Here is a 19,235-nt window from a genome sequence, read left to right as displayed (position 1 = left end):
TTTACAAAAAAATGAATGAAGAAAGCATTGAGAGAATCTTTTTTTTTCTGAAAAGTCGTTTTAAAATCCATTAGAGGTGTGCTTCTGTAGCAAATTCAGTAGTTGTCCTTTGAACAGTCGCTAAAGAAGAAAAAAAAGAGCGTTTTCAAAGTTGCACAGTCTGTATAAAAACCTAAGGTTGGGGAGAACAGTGTTCGGCAGACATTTTGAGTTGTATGTTTTTCCAAGTACACAACAGTCAATACTGTCACAGGACACGGCCATGCGATAACCAAAGATTAATTGTAATAATAAGAAGAATCAATCTTAACAGTAATACTACTAATCAATGATGGTCATGATGATGAGGATGATAATATAATAGTAGTTTATTGTTATTTCCAATATATAAAAATCAAATGTCGAGTTGAGGTTAATACTGTTAAAAGTTTTCTATTCTTACCACTTGGCACGTACACTCACTGCAAGATCTACAGTATCTTGTATTTTCTTTTCATTCTCAAACAGAATGATTGAAAAGAGCTAGCAATACTTCTAAGCTATTTCTCTAAAAGTGAGTGCTGACTTGTCACTTAATCATTGATACTGGCTGGTTTGGTCCAGAGATTTGTGTAGGCTTCTTTAATTGGATGAGCTATAAAAACAGCAATCATGATTTCTGCTGAGCAGAGACCCCTTTCCAGTAGTCCAGAATGTCATGCAGGTCCTCATCTTTGGCAAACTGTACTTTCCTCCTTAATGCGTGACCTGCTGCAATGTACTCTTCCTCATCTCTATGACGTTTGCGGTGGAGTTTAAAACGTTCCCACAGGTTAAAAGAAGGCCTACAGCTGTACTCAGGGCTGGAATAGCCACTTAGGTTATGGTACTGCGGTGAGAGCTGCGAATAGGAAAGTTCCCGTGGTCTCGAGCGCGTCAGCGGCTCCAGAATGGATGACTTTCGGCTCCCCGACACCTCTATTGACTCCTCTATGTGGTGGGGACCAGGGTAGGAGTGCCTATGCTCACTGTACTGTCGAATCCGCTCCGCCTCTGCCCTCAGGATCGCAGCGGCTGGCGTGACGGTTATGATTCCTGACTCATCGAGCGGAGATGCCTTCTCAATATATTTGGACTCTGATCTGTAAGCTCCTTCAGAGCGGAAAGAGCGTGGACTGCGCAGTGAACCACTCGAGGACGTGCTTGCACGCTTTTGTGGGGCATCCATACTGTGGTGCCGCTGTAGGGGATGATGGTACGCTCCTTTGTACACTGGAGACAGAAAACCAGACTTGCCTGGTGGATGTTCTGATATGAGAACTAACTGGGGCTCCGCTGTGGAAACGGCACCGGATTTTGCGGCCTGGAATGTTGTTGAATCGGATTTGAGTGCGTCAATGCAGTTGTTAATGATCTGGTTCACTTTGTCCACTTCTTTTGCAATGGTGGATATCTCTGCAACAGATCCCTGGCTGGTTTCCGATGGAGGAACGCTGCATTCCCTAACACTGCGTTCTTGTTGCTCTGATCTCACTTCCATGTAATTCCCTTTTGAAGTCTTTGGTGTCCCAGAAATCTCTTGCATCTTATACTGATCTGTGTCACTGGCAGTTGGCAAGTATGGCATCCTTTGTACTGTTTCACCAGTGGACAGCATTTGCTTTTGTGACAGCTGTGATATTGTCCCTTGTTCCAGTTCAGTTCCATATTTCATCTCAATCAAGTTTCTTTTCATCTTTTCCAGCTTCTTGCTCTTTGGCTCATCTTGATGTTTGCGCTTTCTTACGCAATGAAACACTAAACCCAGTACGATGAGCATCCCGAAGAGACAACCGATTATGGTCATAATGTAATGAGTGGCAGTTGAATCATTTGCCACACGTTCTTGCAATGTCCTTGGTCCTGTGGAGATGGTCAGGCAGGTGTGGTTGAACCTCAAGGAGTTACGAATAGATGCCACACAATATGTGTAGTTAGTGTGAGATTTAAGGTTCTGTAACTCGATCTCTTCTCTCTGGCTTTTCAAGTTTTGGATGTCAGTGAAGAAGCTGTTATTGTACAGGACAAGGATGTACATTTTGCGAAATGGATTTGGAATCTGGATCGTGATTATTGCACTTGTATGGGTGACTTCTTTTAGTTTCATTATAGGACGGGCGTCTGGATCCAGAAAGGTGGGACTGATGCTTATGGACTCTTCTGGAATTGCCCCTGAGGAACAGTCATCCAGTCCGCAAGGACTCAATTCAGGCAACATCGTGGGAGTGCTCCCGTCTAAAGAGCCGTGAAGATACGGTGTCACATTGTCATTGGTGCAGACAGAGGAGAGTGCATGGAAAGCATTGCGAAATCTTGGCATTCTGGGGTTCTGACTTAAGAGACTGTAGCCTGAAAAGCCAGCGGGTGTGTCACACACCATCCGCTCACTTGTCCGGTTTGGGAACGCAACTAGCCAGCGCAGGAATCCTAACAGCTCACATGAGCAACTGAACGGGTTTGCATAGAGCTCGCATGTCGTGAGCTTCGATAGACCACGAAATGTTGCACCATCAAGCTGCTGAATCCTGTTCATGGAGAGGTCGATGTTTTCAATCGCAGGACACTCCCAGAAGGCATTGGCTGTGACCGTCTCGATCAGGTTAGCCTGAAGATAGAGGTACTGCAAGCGTCCCAAACCTCTCAGCATTCCCTCGGTCAAGTTCCTAAGCTTGTTAAAGCCAATTTGCAACACTTGGAGATTAAATTGGGCAGAGAAAGCCCCATCTTCAATGTAAGAGATGTCATTCTTAGTCAGATTCAGGTACGTGAGATTGCCGAAACGACTTAAGGAAGAAAAGTGGATGCTTCGAATCTTGTTCTCGTTGAGTCGCAGGTCAACAATTGTGCTGTTAATATGCAAGGGGATATTTTCGTATGGTGGCTGGTTCTGGCTGCAGATTGCCAACCACACAAATCCCTTTTCCCCTTCAATCAGCCAGCAATCACCCTGGACAACAGGCACCCTTGTCAATGAGAGGAACACAAGAGCCATAGCCCAGCAAAGTAAGGCACTGGTCACCATACCTCCTCCATGTCCACTGGACCCAGACGAAATGGACATCTGTGATTCAGCCATAGCTCAAGCAGGTTTTTTTGTTTACACAGGTTATGATCTTTAGCAGGATTCCACTGGATATTCAACTTGTCTTTGATTGTAATTGGATGTAATGTTGAAATCACATGGATGATTGTTCAGTGCTGTCAGGGATTTCTTGAGAAAACCAGTGGATTTACCGTTTCAGTTTATGTGTCTTGTCACACTGGAACTGAAGCTTCATTTATGACCAGAGTCTTGATTGTGTGCATTAGTTTTTCAGATAGCGTATCTGAGCATTTCCATGCATAGCCTTCCACAGGGCAGGAAGTCCTTGTGTTTTCTGAGGACCTCATTTCTCATCAGATTCCCACTCATAACCAGATTTTCGTTTTGCATCCTGCAGAAATGACAAAGAAAGAACATGATTATTGGTATTTGACAAACCAGGTCAAGTCCTAACATTAATTGCGAGTAACGAGAGTAAGAAATCATATAAATGTGAATATTTTCGTTCAGCGCATTATGACATAACCCACTTACCATAGCGCTTTATAATTACGTCCAAATGAACACCCACTACTTCCGGTCTACCCTCAATTTCCAACTATTAATGGCGATACAGAGTGCAGAAAATTGTATAGTGGCATTTTTAGAGCTATTTTTAAAAAGTCCAATTTTGTTTAGCTGATGCCATGTTTTTCTTCTACCGAGAGCTAAAGTTAGCGCAGATCAATCACGCAGACACTCTTGCTCGCTCTCCGAGGCCAATTAACGTCTAACAGCTTAGCTCATGCTGATAACACAAACACTCTATAGAGAAGAGTTTACTTTTACATCTATCCACCTTATTAGCTTATCAGACCCTTTGCAAGGAATCCTTAAAATAGACTGCTTTTTTTTAATTACAGCGTGACCTAAATCAAACAAATGTTAAAGAAAGAACAACATACAGCAGCTGAAATAGTTAATACTGCCAGTGCCTCTTTAGGAAATGCTGTTTTATTTGTACTCCAAAATTCCAGTGCTACAGTATGTGAGATAAAAATCCCTCAGAATGTAATTTATTATGCGTCCAAACAGAGTGTGTTAGCATCTGTGTGCAGGGGACTAAAAATATGCCAGCCCAACATAATCCACAACATAATTAAAGCACAGTGGAAAAACCAATATATCATCATCAATTAGACAATACTGCTGCTGTTTTCTAATTGATGATGATAAATTGGATTTTCACTGTACTTTGATTCATCTGTTTTTGCATTGAAAATCTAGAACAAGTAAATTACAGTATACAGTATGAAAAACGGAAGGAAGTAACAGGGTGCATTTGATTGCATTTTTTACTGACTTGACCTGTACATTTTTATTTTTTTAACATAAAATCCATCCCCAAGTTTGTGAGGAGACCCATGCATATAGCTGTAAGAGAGAGCTACTCTGAAAAAGTTACCACTAGAATACAATTCATTTTCAAGAAGGGGGCGGATGGCGCAGTCCTGTTGAACTGCTGTGATTATGTGATTGATAAGCTGTGCTGTGGCTAGTCTTGCTCTACAGATTGTTCCTTATATTGTCAGTGTACTCCATGCTGCTTAAATGGGCCAACTTTCTTCTTCCTTTAAATCCTAGTATAATTACAGGTTATAATATACAGTTGCAAGAAAAAGTATGTGAACCACTTGCAGAATCTGTGAAAATATGAATAATTTTAACAAAATAAGAGAGATCATACAAAATGCATGTTATTTTTTTTATTTAGTACTGTCCTTAAAAAGATATTTTACATAAACTATGTTTAGTTGACAAGAAAAAAAAAGAAGCTGAATTTATTAAAATGGCTCCGTTCAAAAGTTTGAGAACCATTGGTTCTTAATACTGTGTGTGGTTACCTGGATGATCTACGACTGTTTTTATGTTTTGTGATAGTTTTTCAAGAGTCCCTGGTTTGTCCTGAGCAGTTAAACTGAGCTCTGTTCTTCAGAAAAATCCTCCAGGTCCTGCAGATTCTTCAGTTTTCAAGGATTTTTGTTTTCGTATTTGAACCCTTTCCAGAAGCGACTGATTGATTTTGAGATCCATCTTTTCACACTGAGGACGACTGAGGGACTCAAACACAACTATTAAAAAAGGTTCAAACATTCACTGATGCTCCAGAAGGAAACATGATGCATGATGCATACTTTTTGAATTTGAAGATCAAGCTAAACTGTACTTAATTTATCTTAATGTAAAAAAAAAAAAAAAAAAAAAACATCTTTGTTGATCCTGGAACAACATTCCAATCAACCAGTCAGATTTGAAGGACAAGTTTACCGTTTATGACAAGTTTAGGCTTGCAACCAGGGTTAGGTGCGTCTACATCAATGTTATTCACCTATCATTTCCCTCTGATTTTAGGGATAAGTTATGGGTAGGATTAGGTTTAGGTGTCAGAATAGGGTTAAGACTAAATTTTCAGACTGGAATGTTGTTCCAGGATCAACAAAATATGTTGATCCAAGAACATGTCTTACTTGGCAAAATCACAGTGACCCTTCCAGGAAACATGCAAGTATCTTCTGTTGCTTTCGAATGGCAGTACTAAATGAAAAACAATAATAATAATATTTAAACAAAATAAGAAAAATTGGAAATCTTCATCCTGTTCAAAAGTTTTCACCCCCTTCTGGATCATCAGTGAATGTTTGAACCTTTTTTAATAGATCAGTCAGGACCACTTGAGTCAAAAATACCACAGACAATTATTTGTCAAATTTTAATTTTTTTTTATTTTCATGTTTGTTTTTTTACATTTTGCAGTATGGCTCTGTTCTAAATTCCCCATCCTTTTCATGAGCTCCATGAAAGCCAAGTCAGGGAACAGCAGCAGGTTTTGGGGACAACCTCCCATTTAAACTGGGAAAGCAGCACAAAATCCCCCTATTGAGAACAGAGCATGCACCAATGACAACAGAATGACACTGATTAAGTTAAACACAAGTTTAAAGGAGGAGCTGGTTGGAGGTGGGTTGCAAGCAGCATGCAGTGGAAGCAGCCAAGCACTGACACTGACGCTTAATTTGTGTTCAAGTCCCTCAATCGTCCTCAGTGTGGAAAGATGGATCTCAAAATCATTCAGTCACTGCTCGAAAGGGTTCAAATATGCAAAAAATGCTTGAAAACTGAAGAATCTGCAGGAGCTGGAGGATTTTTCTGAAGAACAGAGCTCAGTTTAACTGCTCAGGACAAACAAGGGACTCATGAACAACCATCACATTGTAGATCATCCAGGTAACCACACACAGCATTAAGAACCAATGGTTCACAAATAGCTGAATTTATTAAAATGGCTCTGTTCAAAAGTTTTTTTCCTTGTTGACTATATAAAAACATCTTTTATCTAAAATATCTTACTCAGGATAGTACTAAATAAAAAATTACATGCATTTTGTATGATCTCTCTTATTTTGTTTAAATTATTCACATTTTCCCAGATTCTGTAAGTGGTTCACATACTTTTTCTTGCAACTATATCTATCTGGGCTTCAAGTTGACTGGGATTCAAAGTCCTGGTGCTCTCTATGGCCAGTCTGTATGTGTGTTTGCAGGCCCATTTCATGTGGATGCTGTCTGGTTGCTTTTGACAGTTTACACAGTGTTCAATTCAGAAGAGCTTTGTATACATTTGAAGAGGTGGTCAGGAGTAGAGACGGGGTGAAAAGAGGCTTCTGTTGCGTGAATCTTTTATAGCGTTCAAACTGTCGATTGTGCTCTCACTGCCACAGTACGCTGTGTACCTCGACTGCAAACAAATCACTGTGGTTCAATACGTACCTTTCACATTATTAACAGCTACTTAAGTAGAGTGAACAGTGTAATTCTCACATGGTTTGTTTTACTTTGCTAGGTATTGTGTGAACACACTTATGTACATATCAATGCTGGATCTGTTATATCACTGTTTTTTTTTTCTTTCTGTTTTTTTCTCGGAATTATGGCTAAATGTATATAAATAAGATAGAAATATCCCACATGTCTAGATTAGATTACAAAATATCAATCCAAATGGCATTTGCAAGGAATTTCTGAACTTTTCTGAACAATATACACAATTTTGAACAGGTTCCAAAAGGGTGTTTCGCAGCAATGCCATAGAAGAACCATTTCCCCAAAAAATCTTTCAGTGAACAATTCTTAAAAGAACCATTTTTTTCTTGGTGTGAAGAACATTTTAATAATCTAAAGAACCATTTTTCGACTGTAAATAACCTTTTGTGCAATGGAAGGTTCTTCATGGAACCATGGATGCCAATTTTAAGATTGTACATAACTTAGCCCCGTCCGCCCCTTTTCAGTCTTCTGATTTGTATTTCCACAGCATGAAGGTAAGATCTTACAGATTTATGAATGAACCCCTAATTTTAAAATATTCCCAGTCTACTGACTATACAGTCTACTATTTGTTATGACATCTGCGTCAAACATTACAATGCTCATGATAACTTTTGTTAACTCTACAGTAAGTAAATCCACTTCACCAGCTAATTACTCTTCGACAGCGATGCCATAGAAAGTTCAAAGACGGCTACATGCTTGATTCTCTGCCGCATAGATTCTAGATCTATTTTTTTATCAGTTAAAGGTGTCGTATGTAGTTTTTCGTCCCCTAGAGGTCGCCTATTCAAAACAAAGGCGTAGCTTGCCAAGTTTGAGTGTGGAATCTTGGGACATGTGGTCTTTACCTCACAGCCAGTGGAAAAGAATCGGTATAGGACTCGGGAAGAAATTATGTTCATGGATGAGATTATTAACATTACTGTAGTATGAAGCAGAGCAGGGCCGAGTGTTGTGAGAGCTGAATGAGGCCGCTGGAGCGAGACCCATGCCTTGCGAGCAGCAGAACTTTTATTATGACACAGTTGCTGGCGCTGCTTTTCCGGTCAAGCACATGAGGTAACGCAGCTCTGTTTATCATATTAGATACATTTAAGTGTGTTGAAAATTATGTTATAACGTTACTCTGTGCGTTCGCTCAGCGGCTGCTGTGAGCACATTGCAGTAAGGTAGATCGATTATTTAATAATCATATTAAATGCTGGACGGCTTGTGTTGATAAATGGCATACAATTTTAGAACGTATTGAATGATGGAGAAAATGCTGTATTACTGTTACTAAAAATAAAGCTGCATCTGATTATGCTATGCTAGCTACTTGACAAAATAGTGTTTTTCTCTGAGGCATGGTAAAGCATGAAAAAAATCAAGAAAATTAGATTAATTTTAAACAATAAGACTAAACATGTTGAGCTATATAACAATAATTAGTTTTCTGTCTATAAACATATCAAAACAGTTGTTCCCTTGTCTATTAAAATATGAAATATATTAAAGAGTTTTTGGTGTTTCCATGGTTTCTACAAAATAATTCCGGAAACCGAGGGTAACGCGGGTATGATGCAATTGACAGGCGACTCCTCACACGTCCCCGAGCCTTGGTTAAAATTGCACTTTTCTCACGATTTGCAAATAGTTGATAGGATAGTTGCAAATAGTTGCAGATAGATAGGCCTAGTGGTTTTTGGATATTTTACTGCAAAATTTTACATATTGCAGCTTTAAAACAAACTTTTTTTTTTTTGCTTGATGAATGTGCTTGCATTGTCTTTCATTAAAATGCCATTTGGTATTTTTAGGGGAACTGCAGCTGTGTGTCTAGGACACAGTTCATAGAGACATCTGTACTATAAATGTGTCTGTACTTGATAAACTTGACATTTGGCAAATGAATAATGCATTTCAGGATAAATAAAAATGAAAGAAGGCAGATTGTCATTTTATAATGTATGCTAAATATGTTGTCTGAATTATTTGTTGTGAATGTTTCAGGCAGCTTTATACTGACAAACAATGTTTGAATCACAATAAACTGTTTTAACAGTGCAGTAGTCATGAGAACAAGACTTTGGCTCAGTCAGTCGCCCCAAAACACTTAACCTGCATGTCAAACCATTCATAAACTTCAAAGGAAATGGCTTATTGTGTTAGCTTCCATGAACCGACTTTGATACACTTCTGCACAGCAAGAGGCATTCAAGCAGTCAGACTAACATTCAGTATGCTGTGTGCAAGAGGATGGGATTGATTTTGTGTGTGTGTGTGTGTGTGTGTGTGTGTGTGTGTGTGTGTGTGTGTGTGTGTGTGTGTGTGTGTGTGTGTGTGTGTGTGTGTGTGTGTGTGTGTGTGGACTTGAATGTAGTTGCTTGTGGCTTAAAATCACACACTCCCTTTCTATGATCAATAAACAACTGTGTGACTCTGTGACATTAGATTACGCCACTAGCTCTGGGCAAACATAAGAGAAGCAGTTATCCCCCTATATTTTCTTTCTCTCTCCCTTCTGTTTTTCTAAACAGAAATCCCAGAATCTCAGGTTTCTGGGTACAATTTGTGATATTGGGGACATTACTCTTCTAAAAGTAAACAGACTGTAAACATGTCAAGATGCATCAAAGTGACATGAAGTGATTAATGTAATATGACATTCATTTACACGCTAATAAATTACGGCGGCAGATTTGGAATAGAGGATAAGCATATAAAACAAGATTATATATCTTAGTTTACATATCAGATGTATGCATGGCTTATTCAGAAGGTTTTTTATATTTAGTGGTTCTTGCTATAAAGCAAATGTCACTAGGCCTACTATTTTTTGCTCAAACTTAAGGTAAGGGGTTTGAACAAATTTTTAACATGCATTAATATTTATTGTATTTGTTTAAAGCATGTACCTCTTAATAAATGATATCTGAAGCCATGCAGCTTGTTGTAGAGGTGTGCTTTTATTTTTCTGTTATTAGAGTGATTAGACTATGATTGGACATAAAATAAAAGACTCTATTAATTTTGAGTGTATTAATTCAAAAATAAAAATCTAAATAAATAATTTGCTTTTAAAATTGCCAACATAAAGATGTATCAAAAATTCATGTTTAAAAATGCAGATACATTTTTACAAAGCATTCGCAAATTCAATTTTTTCCCCCAATATGTTTTATTTGATCCATTTGCCAATTGCTTTTTCATTCAAATTAAGTAAAAAAAAAAAAAAAAAAAAAAAAAAAAAAAAGGTTGCTCCCACGTGTTGGACTGTCCAGATGCTTTTTAACTGATTAACAAACCTATAAAGAAAAGCTATTTTAAAATATTAATTAATTGATTCTATTTATTTTTACATTTAACAACATTTTTGAACATAAATAAAAGGAAACCAAGCTATGATTAGCAAATATCATACTTTGAGATGGGCTATTTGTACTTGGACCAGTAAGAAATCACCTAGCAACCACCCAGAACACCTTAGCAACCATATATCAGCACCCCAACAACACACCTTAGTATCATGGCAAAGACTTTTGCACATATCTTTCAAATTTTTTGTAGCTCAGTTTTACTTGTCCCAAACTTTAGAGAACAATTGGGTTCTGGAAGTAAAAACTCTAAAAATTCATTTTCTCTGTAATGAAATTGATTTTGAATGATAAATTATAAACCTTTAAAGACAGATCTATTGTAAGCTAAGAGGTTGTTAATCGATGGTATTTGCTTCTTCTGAAGCCGTCATTTTTAGTGAAAAACTACATTACCCATGATGCTGTACTGAAAATGACACCAGAGAGTTGGAAAAAGCAACATGCGCCAAAATAGTTCTGCCCTCTCCTATGAAACACTGAGAGTCGATCTCCCTACGCTCTCAAAATACTGAAATATTTGTATATATATGCACATTTTGCAGTAAACTTAAAATATGTTTTTATAGTTTACACTTTATTTTAAGGTGTCCTTGTTACAGTGTAATTATACATTTAAGTACTGAGTAATAATAATGAACTCCATGTACTTACTACAGTATAGTATTAGGGTTAGGATGAGGGTTTGGTTTAGGGTTAATTGCATGTAATTATGCAAAATTTATAGTTAGTACTACAGCAACTACATGTAACGTGTAACAATGACACTGTAAAATAAAGTGTTACCTATTTATATATATTATCAACATTGTACATGATAAATTGGTCCCACTCTATATTAAGTGGCCTTAACTACTACATCAAAAAATAAGTACAATGTACTTATTGGGTTCATATTGAATCCTATTGAGGTGGGATACGGGTAAGGTTAGGGAAAGCTTTGGTGGTATGGGTAGGTTTAAGGGTAGGGGTAAGGGTTAAGTGATGGGTCAACAGTGTAGTTATAAATGTAATTACAGAAATTAATTACAGATGTAATTACATGCAGGTGTTTTTAAAATATAAGTACAATGTAAAAACATGTATGTACACAATAAGTACATTGTATCGAATGATTAATTTAAATGTAAGTACATAGTAGTTAAGGCCACTTAATATAAAGTGGGAAATTTTATATTTTTCCATTGCTTTTAATTTGATTTTGCTGTCCGCAATGCTTCATGGGACTGTAGTTCTTTCCTGCACTAAAGACATTAAAGAATTAATGAAAAAACATTAAAGAATAAAGAAAAGGTCTGGCAGACTGCCTTCCATATTCAATTTACAAAGACAGTATAACGCCTCTCGAAGTTCAAAATGCTTATACTATATCCTACGCCTTCTGTATTCAACTTACAAACCAAGCTGTCGCGTCAGTTAAGTTTTTTTCTGCAAGTTGAATATTGAAAACGGTTTGGCAGAAGCTAGTTATTTTACTTTATAATATGTTAAGAATGGATATTTTGCTTACACAAACGCATTGCTTTGCTTCAGAAGGCCTTTATTAACCCCCCAGAGTCGTGTGGAGTATGTTTATGATGGATTTCATATACACCCAGGATGGCTTGATTGTGAGTAAATCATGGAGTAATTTTCATTTTAAAGTTAACTAATCCTTTAAGTACACAGTCATTTTGTCCCATTTTTCAAAAACTTTTTTGCTTCAAATCAAAGTTTGTAGTGTTTCACCTTGTAGCTGATTGGCTTGATTCATGGTTTATAACTCAAAGACTTTTTTAAAATCCCTATGAGAAATATTAAAAGGTTAGTTCACCCAAAAATGAAAATGATGTCATTAATGACTCACCTTCATGTCGTTCCAAACCCATAAGACCTCCGTTCATCTTCAGAACACAGTTTAAGATATTTTAGATTTAGTCTGGTGCGCCCGAGCTTCGTTTACAGTCTGAGGGAGACGCACGCTGTATTCAAGCTATTCTACATTATTTGTATTTTGGTATTTCTAATTTTTTTAAATGGTGCATAAGTGCGCATGTCGCGGATGTCCTAATCGCCAAAAACAACGACGTAAAAGTGCATTACCAATGCTGACAGATGAAAGGATTCAATGGAATCAATTTAATGGAATCAATTCAATGGAAAGGATTCCGGAAGAGAATACAATGCTGAATAAAGTCGTAGTTTTTGTTATTTTTGGACCAAAATGTATTTTCGATGCTTCAAAAACGTCTAACTAACCCACTGATGTCACATGGACTACTTTGATGATGTTTTTATTACCTTTCTGGACATGGACAGTATACTGTACATACACTTTCAATGGAGGGACAGAAAGCTCTCGGACTAAATCTAAAATATCTTAAACTGTGTTCTGAAGATGAACGAAGGACTTACGGGTTTAGAACAACATGAGGGTGAGCCATTAATGATATAGTTTTCAGTTTTGGGTGAACTAACCCTTTAAAGGAAAAAATACTTCTGCAACCAACACCGCCGAAAAAGTTGATTGATTGCGTTATGGGACTTTAGGACACAGATACTACAGTAGAGACAGGGTAATAGTGGAAGTAGATGTTAAAATTTATATTATACAATTACAAACAAATTAGAATGATGGACGCTATAGCTGTATTATGAACTGCCTCAGCCGCTCTCACGAATATGGCTACCAGTAATGACGTAGATTCACAATCTCTATTGATCTATGTGACGAGCAGGGCGGGCGAGAGCCGTGAGGGAACGGCGCGAGGCCGGTGACGCGAGTGATAATGAGTGTCACCTGCGAGGCGTGCCGGCCTCGAGTCTCTCACGGAGGAGCTCCGGAGGCATAAAAGGAGGAGCGACATCAGTGAAGGACGAGAGAGGACCAGGCCTGGACTTTATTTTATGTTTTATTATGTTTGTGTGGCTGGCAGACGTCCGTGAGGGTCTGCCGGCATTACTTTCGTTTTGTTCTTTGTTTATTTTAAATTAAAGTTTTGTTGAATGTTCGCCGGTTCCCGCCTCCTTCTTCCCACAACTACTAACCGTGTTACATTGGTGCCGAAACCCGGGAGGAAGGAGGGACATGCTGTCGGAGAGCCCTCGCTGCTGAGGGGGATCGCGGTGCTGCGGCGTTCGGGCAGCGCGGAAGTGAAGACCGCGAGAGGCTGCCCGAGGCGGTGGTGCTGGAGCCTTGTGAAAGGTGGGACGGAGACCCGGATGCCGTGCTCCTGGGACGAGGTGGGGTGGCTGCCGTCCTGGACCTGGAGGGAGCGGAGGAGTCGCCACCGTCTGCCGTGGGCCGGAGCCTGCTGCCGTCCGCCATGAAGGGGAGGAGCAGGGGACAGGGGACTCGCTGCCGGCTGCCCTCAGTCGGAGGAGCCATCGCCGGCCGCCAGGAGGCGGTCGAGGATCGAGCCGTCCACCAAGCGTCCAGTGCCACCGCATGGCACCGCGAGAAAGAGCCTCTCGGCAGGCTGAGGACCGAGCGGCAGTGTGTCGGGGAACCGGACCAAGAATTTTTTTCTCTCTTTTTCCTCTCTCCCCTCTCTCGTCCTGTCGCTCCCCTTGCTTCCGTCTCCTTTCTCTCGGTCGTCTGTCCTTACCCCCAGGTGCTGCGGCCGCCGAGACAGGCCCCGGGGGGGAGTAGAGCGCAGTCTCGGAGGTACCCCCCGGCCTGCGAGGGGCGATGGGGGTATGTGGCGACCAGGGTGGGCGAGAGCCGTGAGGGAACGGCGCGAGGCCAGTGACGCAAGTGATAACAAGCATCACCTGGGAGGCGCACCGGCCTTGAGTCTCTCACGGAGGAGCTCCGGGAGCATAAAAGGAGAAGCGACGACCGTGGAGGACGAGAGAGGACCAGGCCTGGATATTATTTTATGTTTTATTATGTTTGTGTGGCCGGCAGACGTCCGCGAAGGTCTGCCGGTATTACTTCCGTTTTGTTCTTTGTTTATTTTTTAATTAAAGTTACGTTGAATGTTCGCCGGTTCCCGCCTCCTTCTTCCCATTTACGAACTGCGTTACAATCTGATTAACAGCACAACATAGTCATGTTTCATTAGGCAAGATGTTATTGTGGCTTTCAAGGCAGCAAAACACAATCCTCCAGAGGAAAAAAAGGACAGGAACAAACAGTTTATCCAATTCCTTACAGTATACAAACACTCAGGAAATTACTTAAAACATCTTCCTCTGTGGACCTCAAAATGTTCAGATAAACACTACAGACTGCGGCACAAACGGTTGCTAGTTTGTTTGTGTGTAGATGTGCAATGGAGTTTGTAAAGCTGAAATACTTGTGTAATGGCCATTGTTTACTGAGTGGGTGTTCAGTGACACATAATTGGTCAGGGTTTAGGTCGCACAGCAAACACACATACTGTGGTTCACATCTGCTGAGCTCTTGAAACACCCAAGGGGGAAACCTTTATGTGTGCCAATCCATCTCTGTCCTTATCTGATTAAGAAAAACAAGAGAAATCCAAATGTTTGAGTGAATCAGGCAATGCTTTTGAAAACAAGACATGGTATAGGGGCCTACTTGTCCACGGGGACCGTCTCCATGGTTACCCTGCTTCTGGTGACAGGCGGTGCTACCCATAGGGCTATCTGATTTGCACAGTTATGATTAGACTGAAACTACAGATGGCACGGAACTTCCTACCTAGTCAACGCTGCAGTCTGCGCTGCAGACAGGAGACAAACGTGAAGCAGTGGCGCGTGTAGACGTGATTGGGCGTCTTGTATGTAGCATGTATGAGCCGTGGGAAGGAAAAACAGGTTTATGGACTGATGTGGCACTCTTTAGGCTCGTTTGCACCTCACAATACAAGCACTGTCTTTGACCTCCACATGAAAAGTGTCATGGAAGGGTGATTTTACAAGGTTGCTAGGTAGCGAGAAAGCGGGAATTATACACAATAGTACAAGCACAAGAGAACGGTAAGACATCTGAGCTTAGAACAGAAGAAGGTCATTTTAGAATCAGTGGTGCTTGTTAAATTTAAACCCGAATATACAAGATACTTTTCTATTAATTTAGTTTCATTACTGACATTTAAACTATACTGTTTAAAAGTTAATGGTAAGAAATTAATACTTTTATTCTGCAAGGATTATTAAATTAATCAAAAGTGACAGTACACACTCGGAATGCACTTTTTGGTCTATACAGATGTTAAAGGTGCTCTATGTAAGCTTTTGACTACTAAAGCATAAAAATACCATAATATGTTTGCAGATATTTATTAAACATGCTGAGTTCACATACTCGTTTCTCTGAAAACCATTGCTACAGCCATGGTTAACCTAACTAAACAATTTTACTTTGAAACAACACGGAACGCAAATTTAAATTTTACTTTGAAATGTGCGTTCCATGTTGGAATATATGTTTCGGTCTGTGCAAGACCGCACATTGCCAATTTACCCAATAGTATTTTGCCACCCCGAGTTGCCAGTTAGCGGAAAACACATGCAGCGAATTGAAGCCATGGAAGCCAGCGAACAAACTGGGTCAGAGATCGCAGATTCCACCTGACCTAAAAAGCCTCAGCATGCATCTAAAAATCTCTATGAACAGGAGCATATTAAAACGCGATATCAACTCATCATAAATAAATAAATAAATCAACTAACAATCTTACAGTGTGTAAGTCTCCTCGCCTTCCAATGTCAAGTGAACTCAGTCCTGTTGCGTGTCTTCGAATTGGCAACCCGTGAGAGCGTCGAGTCTTAAAGTCTAGCTGTCATTCTTATATAGAGCACCTTTAACAAACAATTATTGGACAATACCGATATTTGTCATTAAAATAGAGAGTGTTTTGATCATGTTTTAAATTAGCAAAGTTCAAAAACTTATTTTCCGATCCGTACTGAACAAATGTCATTTCCATCACATGTAAATATTTGATTATTATTTAAAATTTTATTATGATATACATAATTTCTTAACAGTGTAAGACCACTTTCACACATAGTTTTACCAATTTATACCTATATTGCAATTACCATAGATTTGTAGCCACTCAATCTATGAATTGCACCTTGTAAGCATAAATGTCATTTCCACCTCACCATTGTCATTTCCACCCAAGAAGGTAATGTGGTGGAAATGACGGTGGTGGAAATGACAATCCTACAGTATTTTGTAAAAAAATCCAAGCTAGTATTACAGATTAGCTATGAATTGGTAGCAAGCATTGCATGCATGCAAAATACATTTGTGTTAAAAAAATCTATTTATTTACAAACTCATTTGATGTTACGCCATGTTTGGAAATGACATACAATAAAAATATTTTCATTTCAAGCAATATTTATCTTGAGTTTTCTTCTCTAAGTTGCTGAAGAAATTTAAAATCTCCTCCATGTCAGACATGTGCTGTGATGTCATTGTTCATCTCCATAGAAACTACCCAAACAATCTTTCAAAAAAACTTTTTAAAGGGACATTACAACGTTGTGGTGGAAATGATGGCAATACTGTGGGACAACTACATTTTGTATATAAAATCACATTAATAGTTGTCTGACCTTAAAAACCTCAATTATGTTTTGATTCTTTTACTGATACTTTATTCAGTCATATTAAAAAAAAATAGATAAATAATTTTTTTACACTCCTTTTTTTTATTATTGAAGATCAGAAGTCTGGGTGGGGGACAAGCACAAAACAGCAATATTTGCATGTATAATGATGTTTAAAAAGGTGAAAAAAAATCATTATAGATTACCGGTAAAAAGTTCCTAAAGTACTTTCATTGTAAATTTACCTATGAAAGTGTGGATTTTTCAAAATTAAATGTTTTTTTTTTATAAAATATGATCAAATGACATGAAAGTGCCCATAGTCTAAGAACTTTAAACATTGCTTTTTAGTTAGGTTTAACGGCAGTTTTCAGGTACAGAAAGTAAACAAATGTAAAATAATACTGCATATTCTTCACTGTATAAATTAAATACATATTAATCCTTATTAAAGTTACAAAAGTTATTTTGTCAAGAATAATGAGTGATTTATTTTTTAGTCTTTTGTTGTTTGATTAACATTAAAAGGCAGACAGCAGCGCAGCAGGAATATTAGGTTTAAGAGCTGCACTGATCCAATACACTGTTACACAGGCATTTTATTTCTCAGCTGTTTACGTTAATTTAAGACATAACAGACTATGTTTACAAGGATACTCACCAAGACGACCATTTTGATATTTTGTGTGAATTAGAAGCGAAAGACGACTTCATTCAGTATTTGCACGCTGTCTGAGGCATAGCTTTCCAGGCATGTGCTATGGATGTGTGCAAACTTTGCACTTAAATATTTAAATTTGCAAGGCTTAAAACCACATTCAAAGGAGAAACTGTTGCCTAAGATGTAGCACTTATTTCTGCCTTTTTCATGCTATAGCCAATATGCCGATGATTATAAATTGATCAAAATACATCGGTGATACATCGATGCATCTCTAATAAAAAGAGATTTATTTTATTTAAAATAAATATTGTTCTTTTGAACCTTCTATTCATCACACAATCTTGAAAAAAAAATTCATGTGGTTTCCACAAAAAAAAATATATTAACATCACAACTGTTTCTTGAGCACCAGAGCAGCCTATTAGAATGATTTCTGAAGGATCATGTGACAATCTGGACAAATAAATGCAAAATAAAATCTTACCAACCCCAAACTTTTGGACTATTAAAGGTACAATATGTAAAATTTTTGCAGTAAAATATCCAAAAACCACTAGGCTAGTGTTATATATTTTGTCCAGCTGATTATTAACAATATCTCTAATGTTTTCAACTACTTGTAAATCATGAGAAAATTCCCATTGTAAACAGTGACACGGGGCAGTGCAGTCGCCTGTCAAGGACGTCAGTTACCCTTTGTTACCGCCTTTACTGACGTAGAAACCACATGACAACAGTGCCATGGACAAAAGCGGAAGTAGAGTTAACGTCCAGCAAACCACTAGCTTGCTTCAAGCAGTTCCTTATTTACTTCTTGCACGTTTTATGGTGGATTGTGTTACTTATTTATGGAAAATAATTACTGTTTACCATCTGCCGCTGGTTCTGTCGACAAGGACAGCTCCCGTAAACTCATGACCGGAAAAGCGGAAGCGGCGCCGGCGGCTGTGTCATAATAAAAGTCCCGCTGCTCGTGAGGCGTGTGTTGATCAATCGCTCCAGCTCCTCGTTCAGCTCCTGCAACACTCGGTCCTGCTCTGCTTCATACTACAGTAACGTTAATAATCGCATCCACGAACATGAGTTCTTCCAGACTCCAATCCCTATTCTTTTGCACCGACCGTTGAGATGGAGACCACATGTCCCAAGTTTCCGCTCTAAAACTTGGCGTCATCAAACTACGCCTTTGTTTTGAATAGGCTTCTAGCGACCTCTAGCGGAAAAAAATATCACAAATTGTACCTTTAAGCACTTAATATTCAGTAATATTATTGATTTGACTGCATGAGAACTGTTAATGAACTGAACTGAATGAACACTAAACTGATTTCAAATGAATAATGATCATTAACTTTTGTCTTTTATTCTGTTTGCATCATTTAATCATTATTTTCTTGTTTATCACTGTAAAGCTGCTTTAAAACAATCTGTATAAAGGTGACTTGACACTTTTATCCAAAGCTATTTATATTGCATTAAAGGTATACATTCTATCAGCTCACATTTTAAGCAGTCAGAACATGATATAAATATTATGGAAATTAAAAAGTAAAATTGAAAACCTTTCCCTTATTTATGTTGAAAGAAATTGGGGTATACTGTATGTTGGTTGTGCATGAGTGTTAGAGCCATAACAACATTAAGAATTCTGTAATATTTTGGGTTTTTTTTATTAAGAGTGATTATGTTTTCCGATAAATGTATATTTTGTGTTATTTGTGTTGTATCACATGACTTTGAGTACTTTTATATGTGTTACGTATACGTAACAGTT

At 38.6% G+C, this 19,235-nt stretch overlaps 1 protein-coding gene across 1 annotated transcript; it reads right to left on the bottom strand.

Moving 5' to 3' along the window:
- Positions 1 to 649: 649 nt before the first annotated feature.
- Positions 650 to 3,094, bottom strand: elfn1b (extracellular leucine-rich repeat and fibronectin type III domain containing 1b). Its single transcript, XM_067404846.1, has one exon. It carries the CDS (start codon positions 3,092 to 3,094, stop codon positions 650 to 652), a length of 2,445 nt encoding a protein of 814 aa, XP_067260947.1.
- Positions 3,095 to 19,235: the final 16,141 nt, after the last annotated feature.

This window comes from Chanodichthys erythropterus, chromosome 12 (genome assembly GCF_024489055.1).
Source record: "Chanodichthys erythropterus isolate Z2021 chromosome 12, ASM2448905v1, whole genome shotgun sequence".
In the NCBI taxonomy this organism is placed as follows: Eukaryota; Metazoa; Chordata; class Actinopteri; order Cypriniformes; family Xenocyprididae; genus Chanodichthys; species Chanodichthys erythropterus.
This window is presented reverse-complemented; position numbering and strand designations above follow the sequence as displayed.

Coding starts and splice junctions, on each gene's coding strand:
- elfn1b (XM_067404846.1), bottom strand. CDS start 3,094: ATGGCTGAATCACAGATGTCCATTTCGTCTGGGTCCAGTGGACATGGA.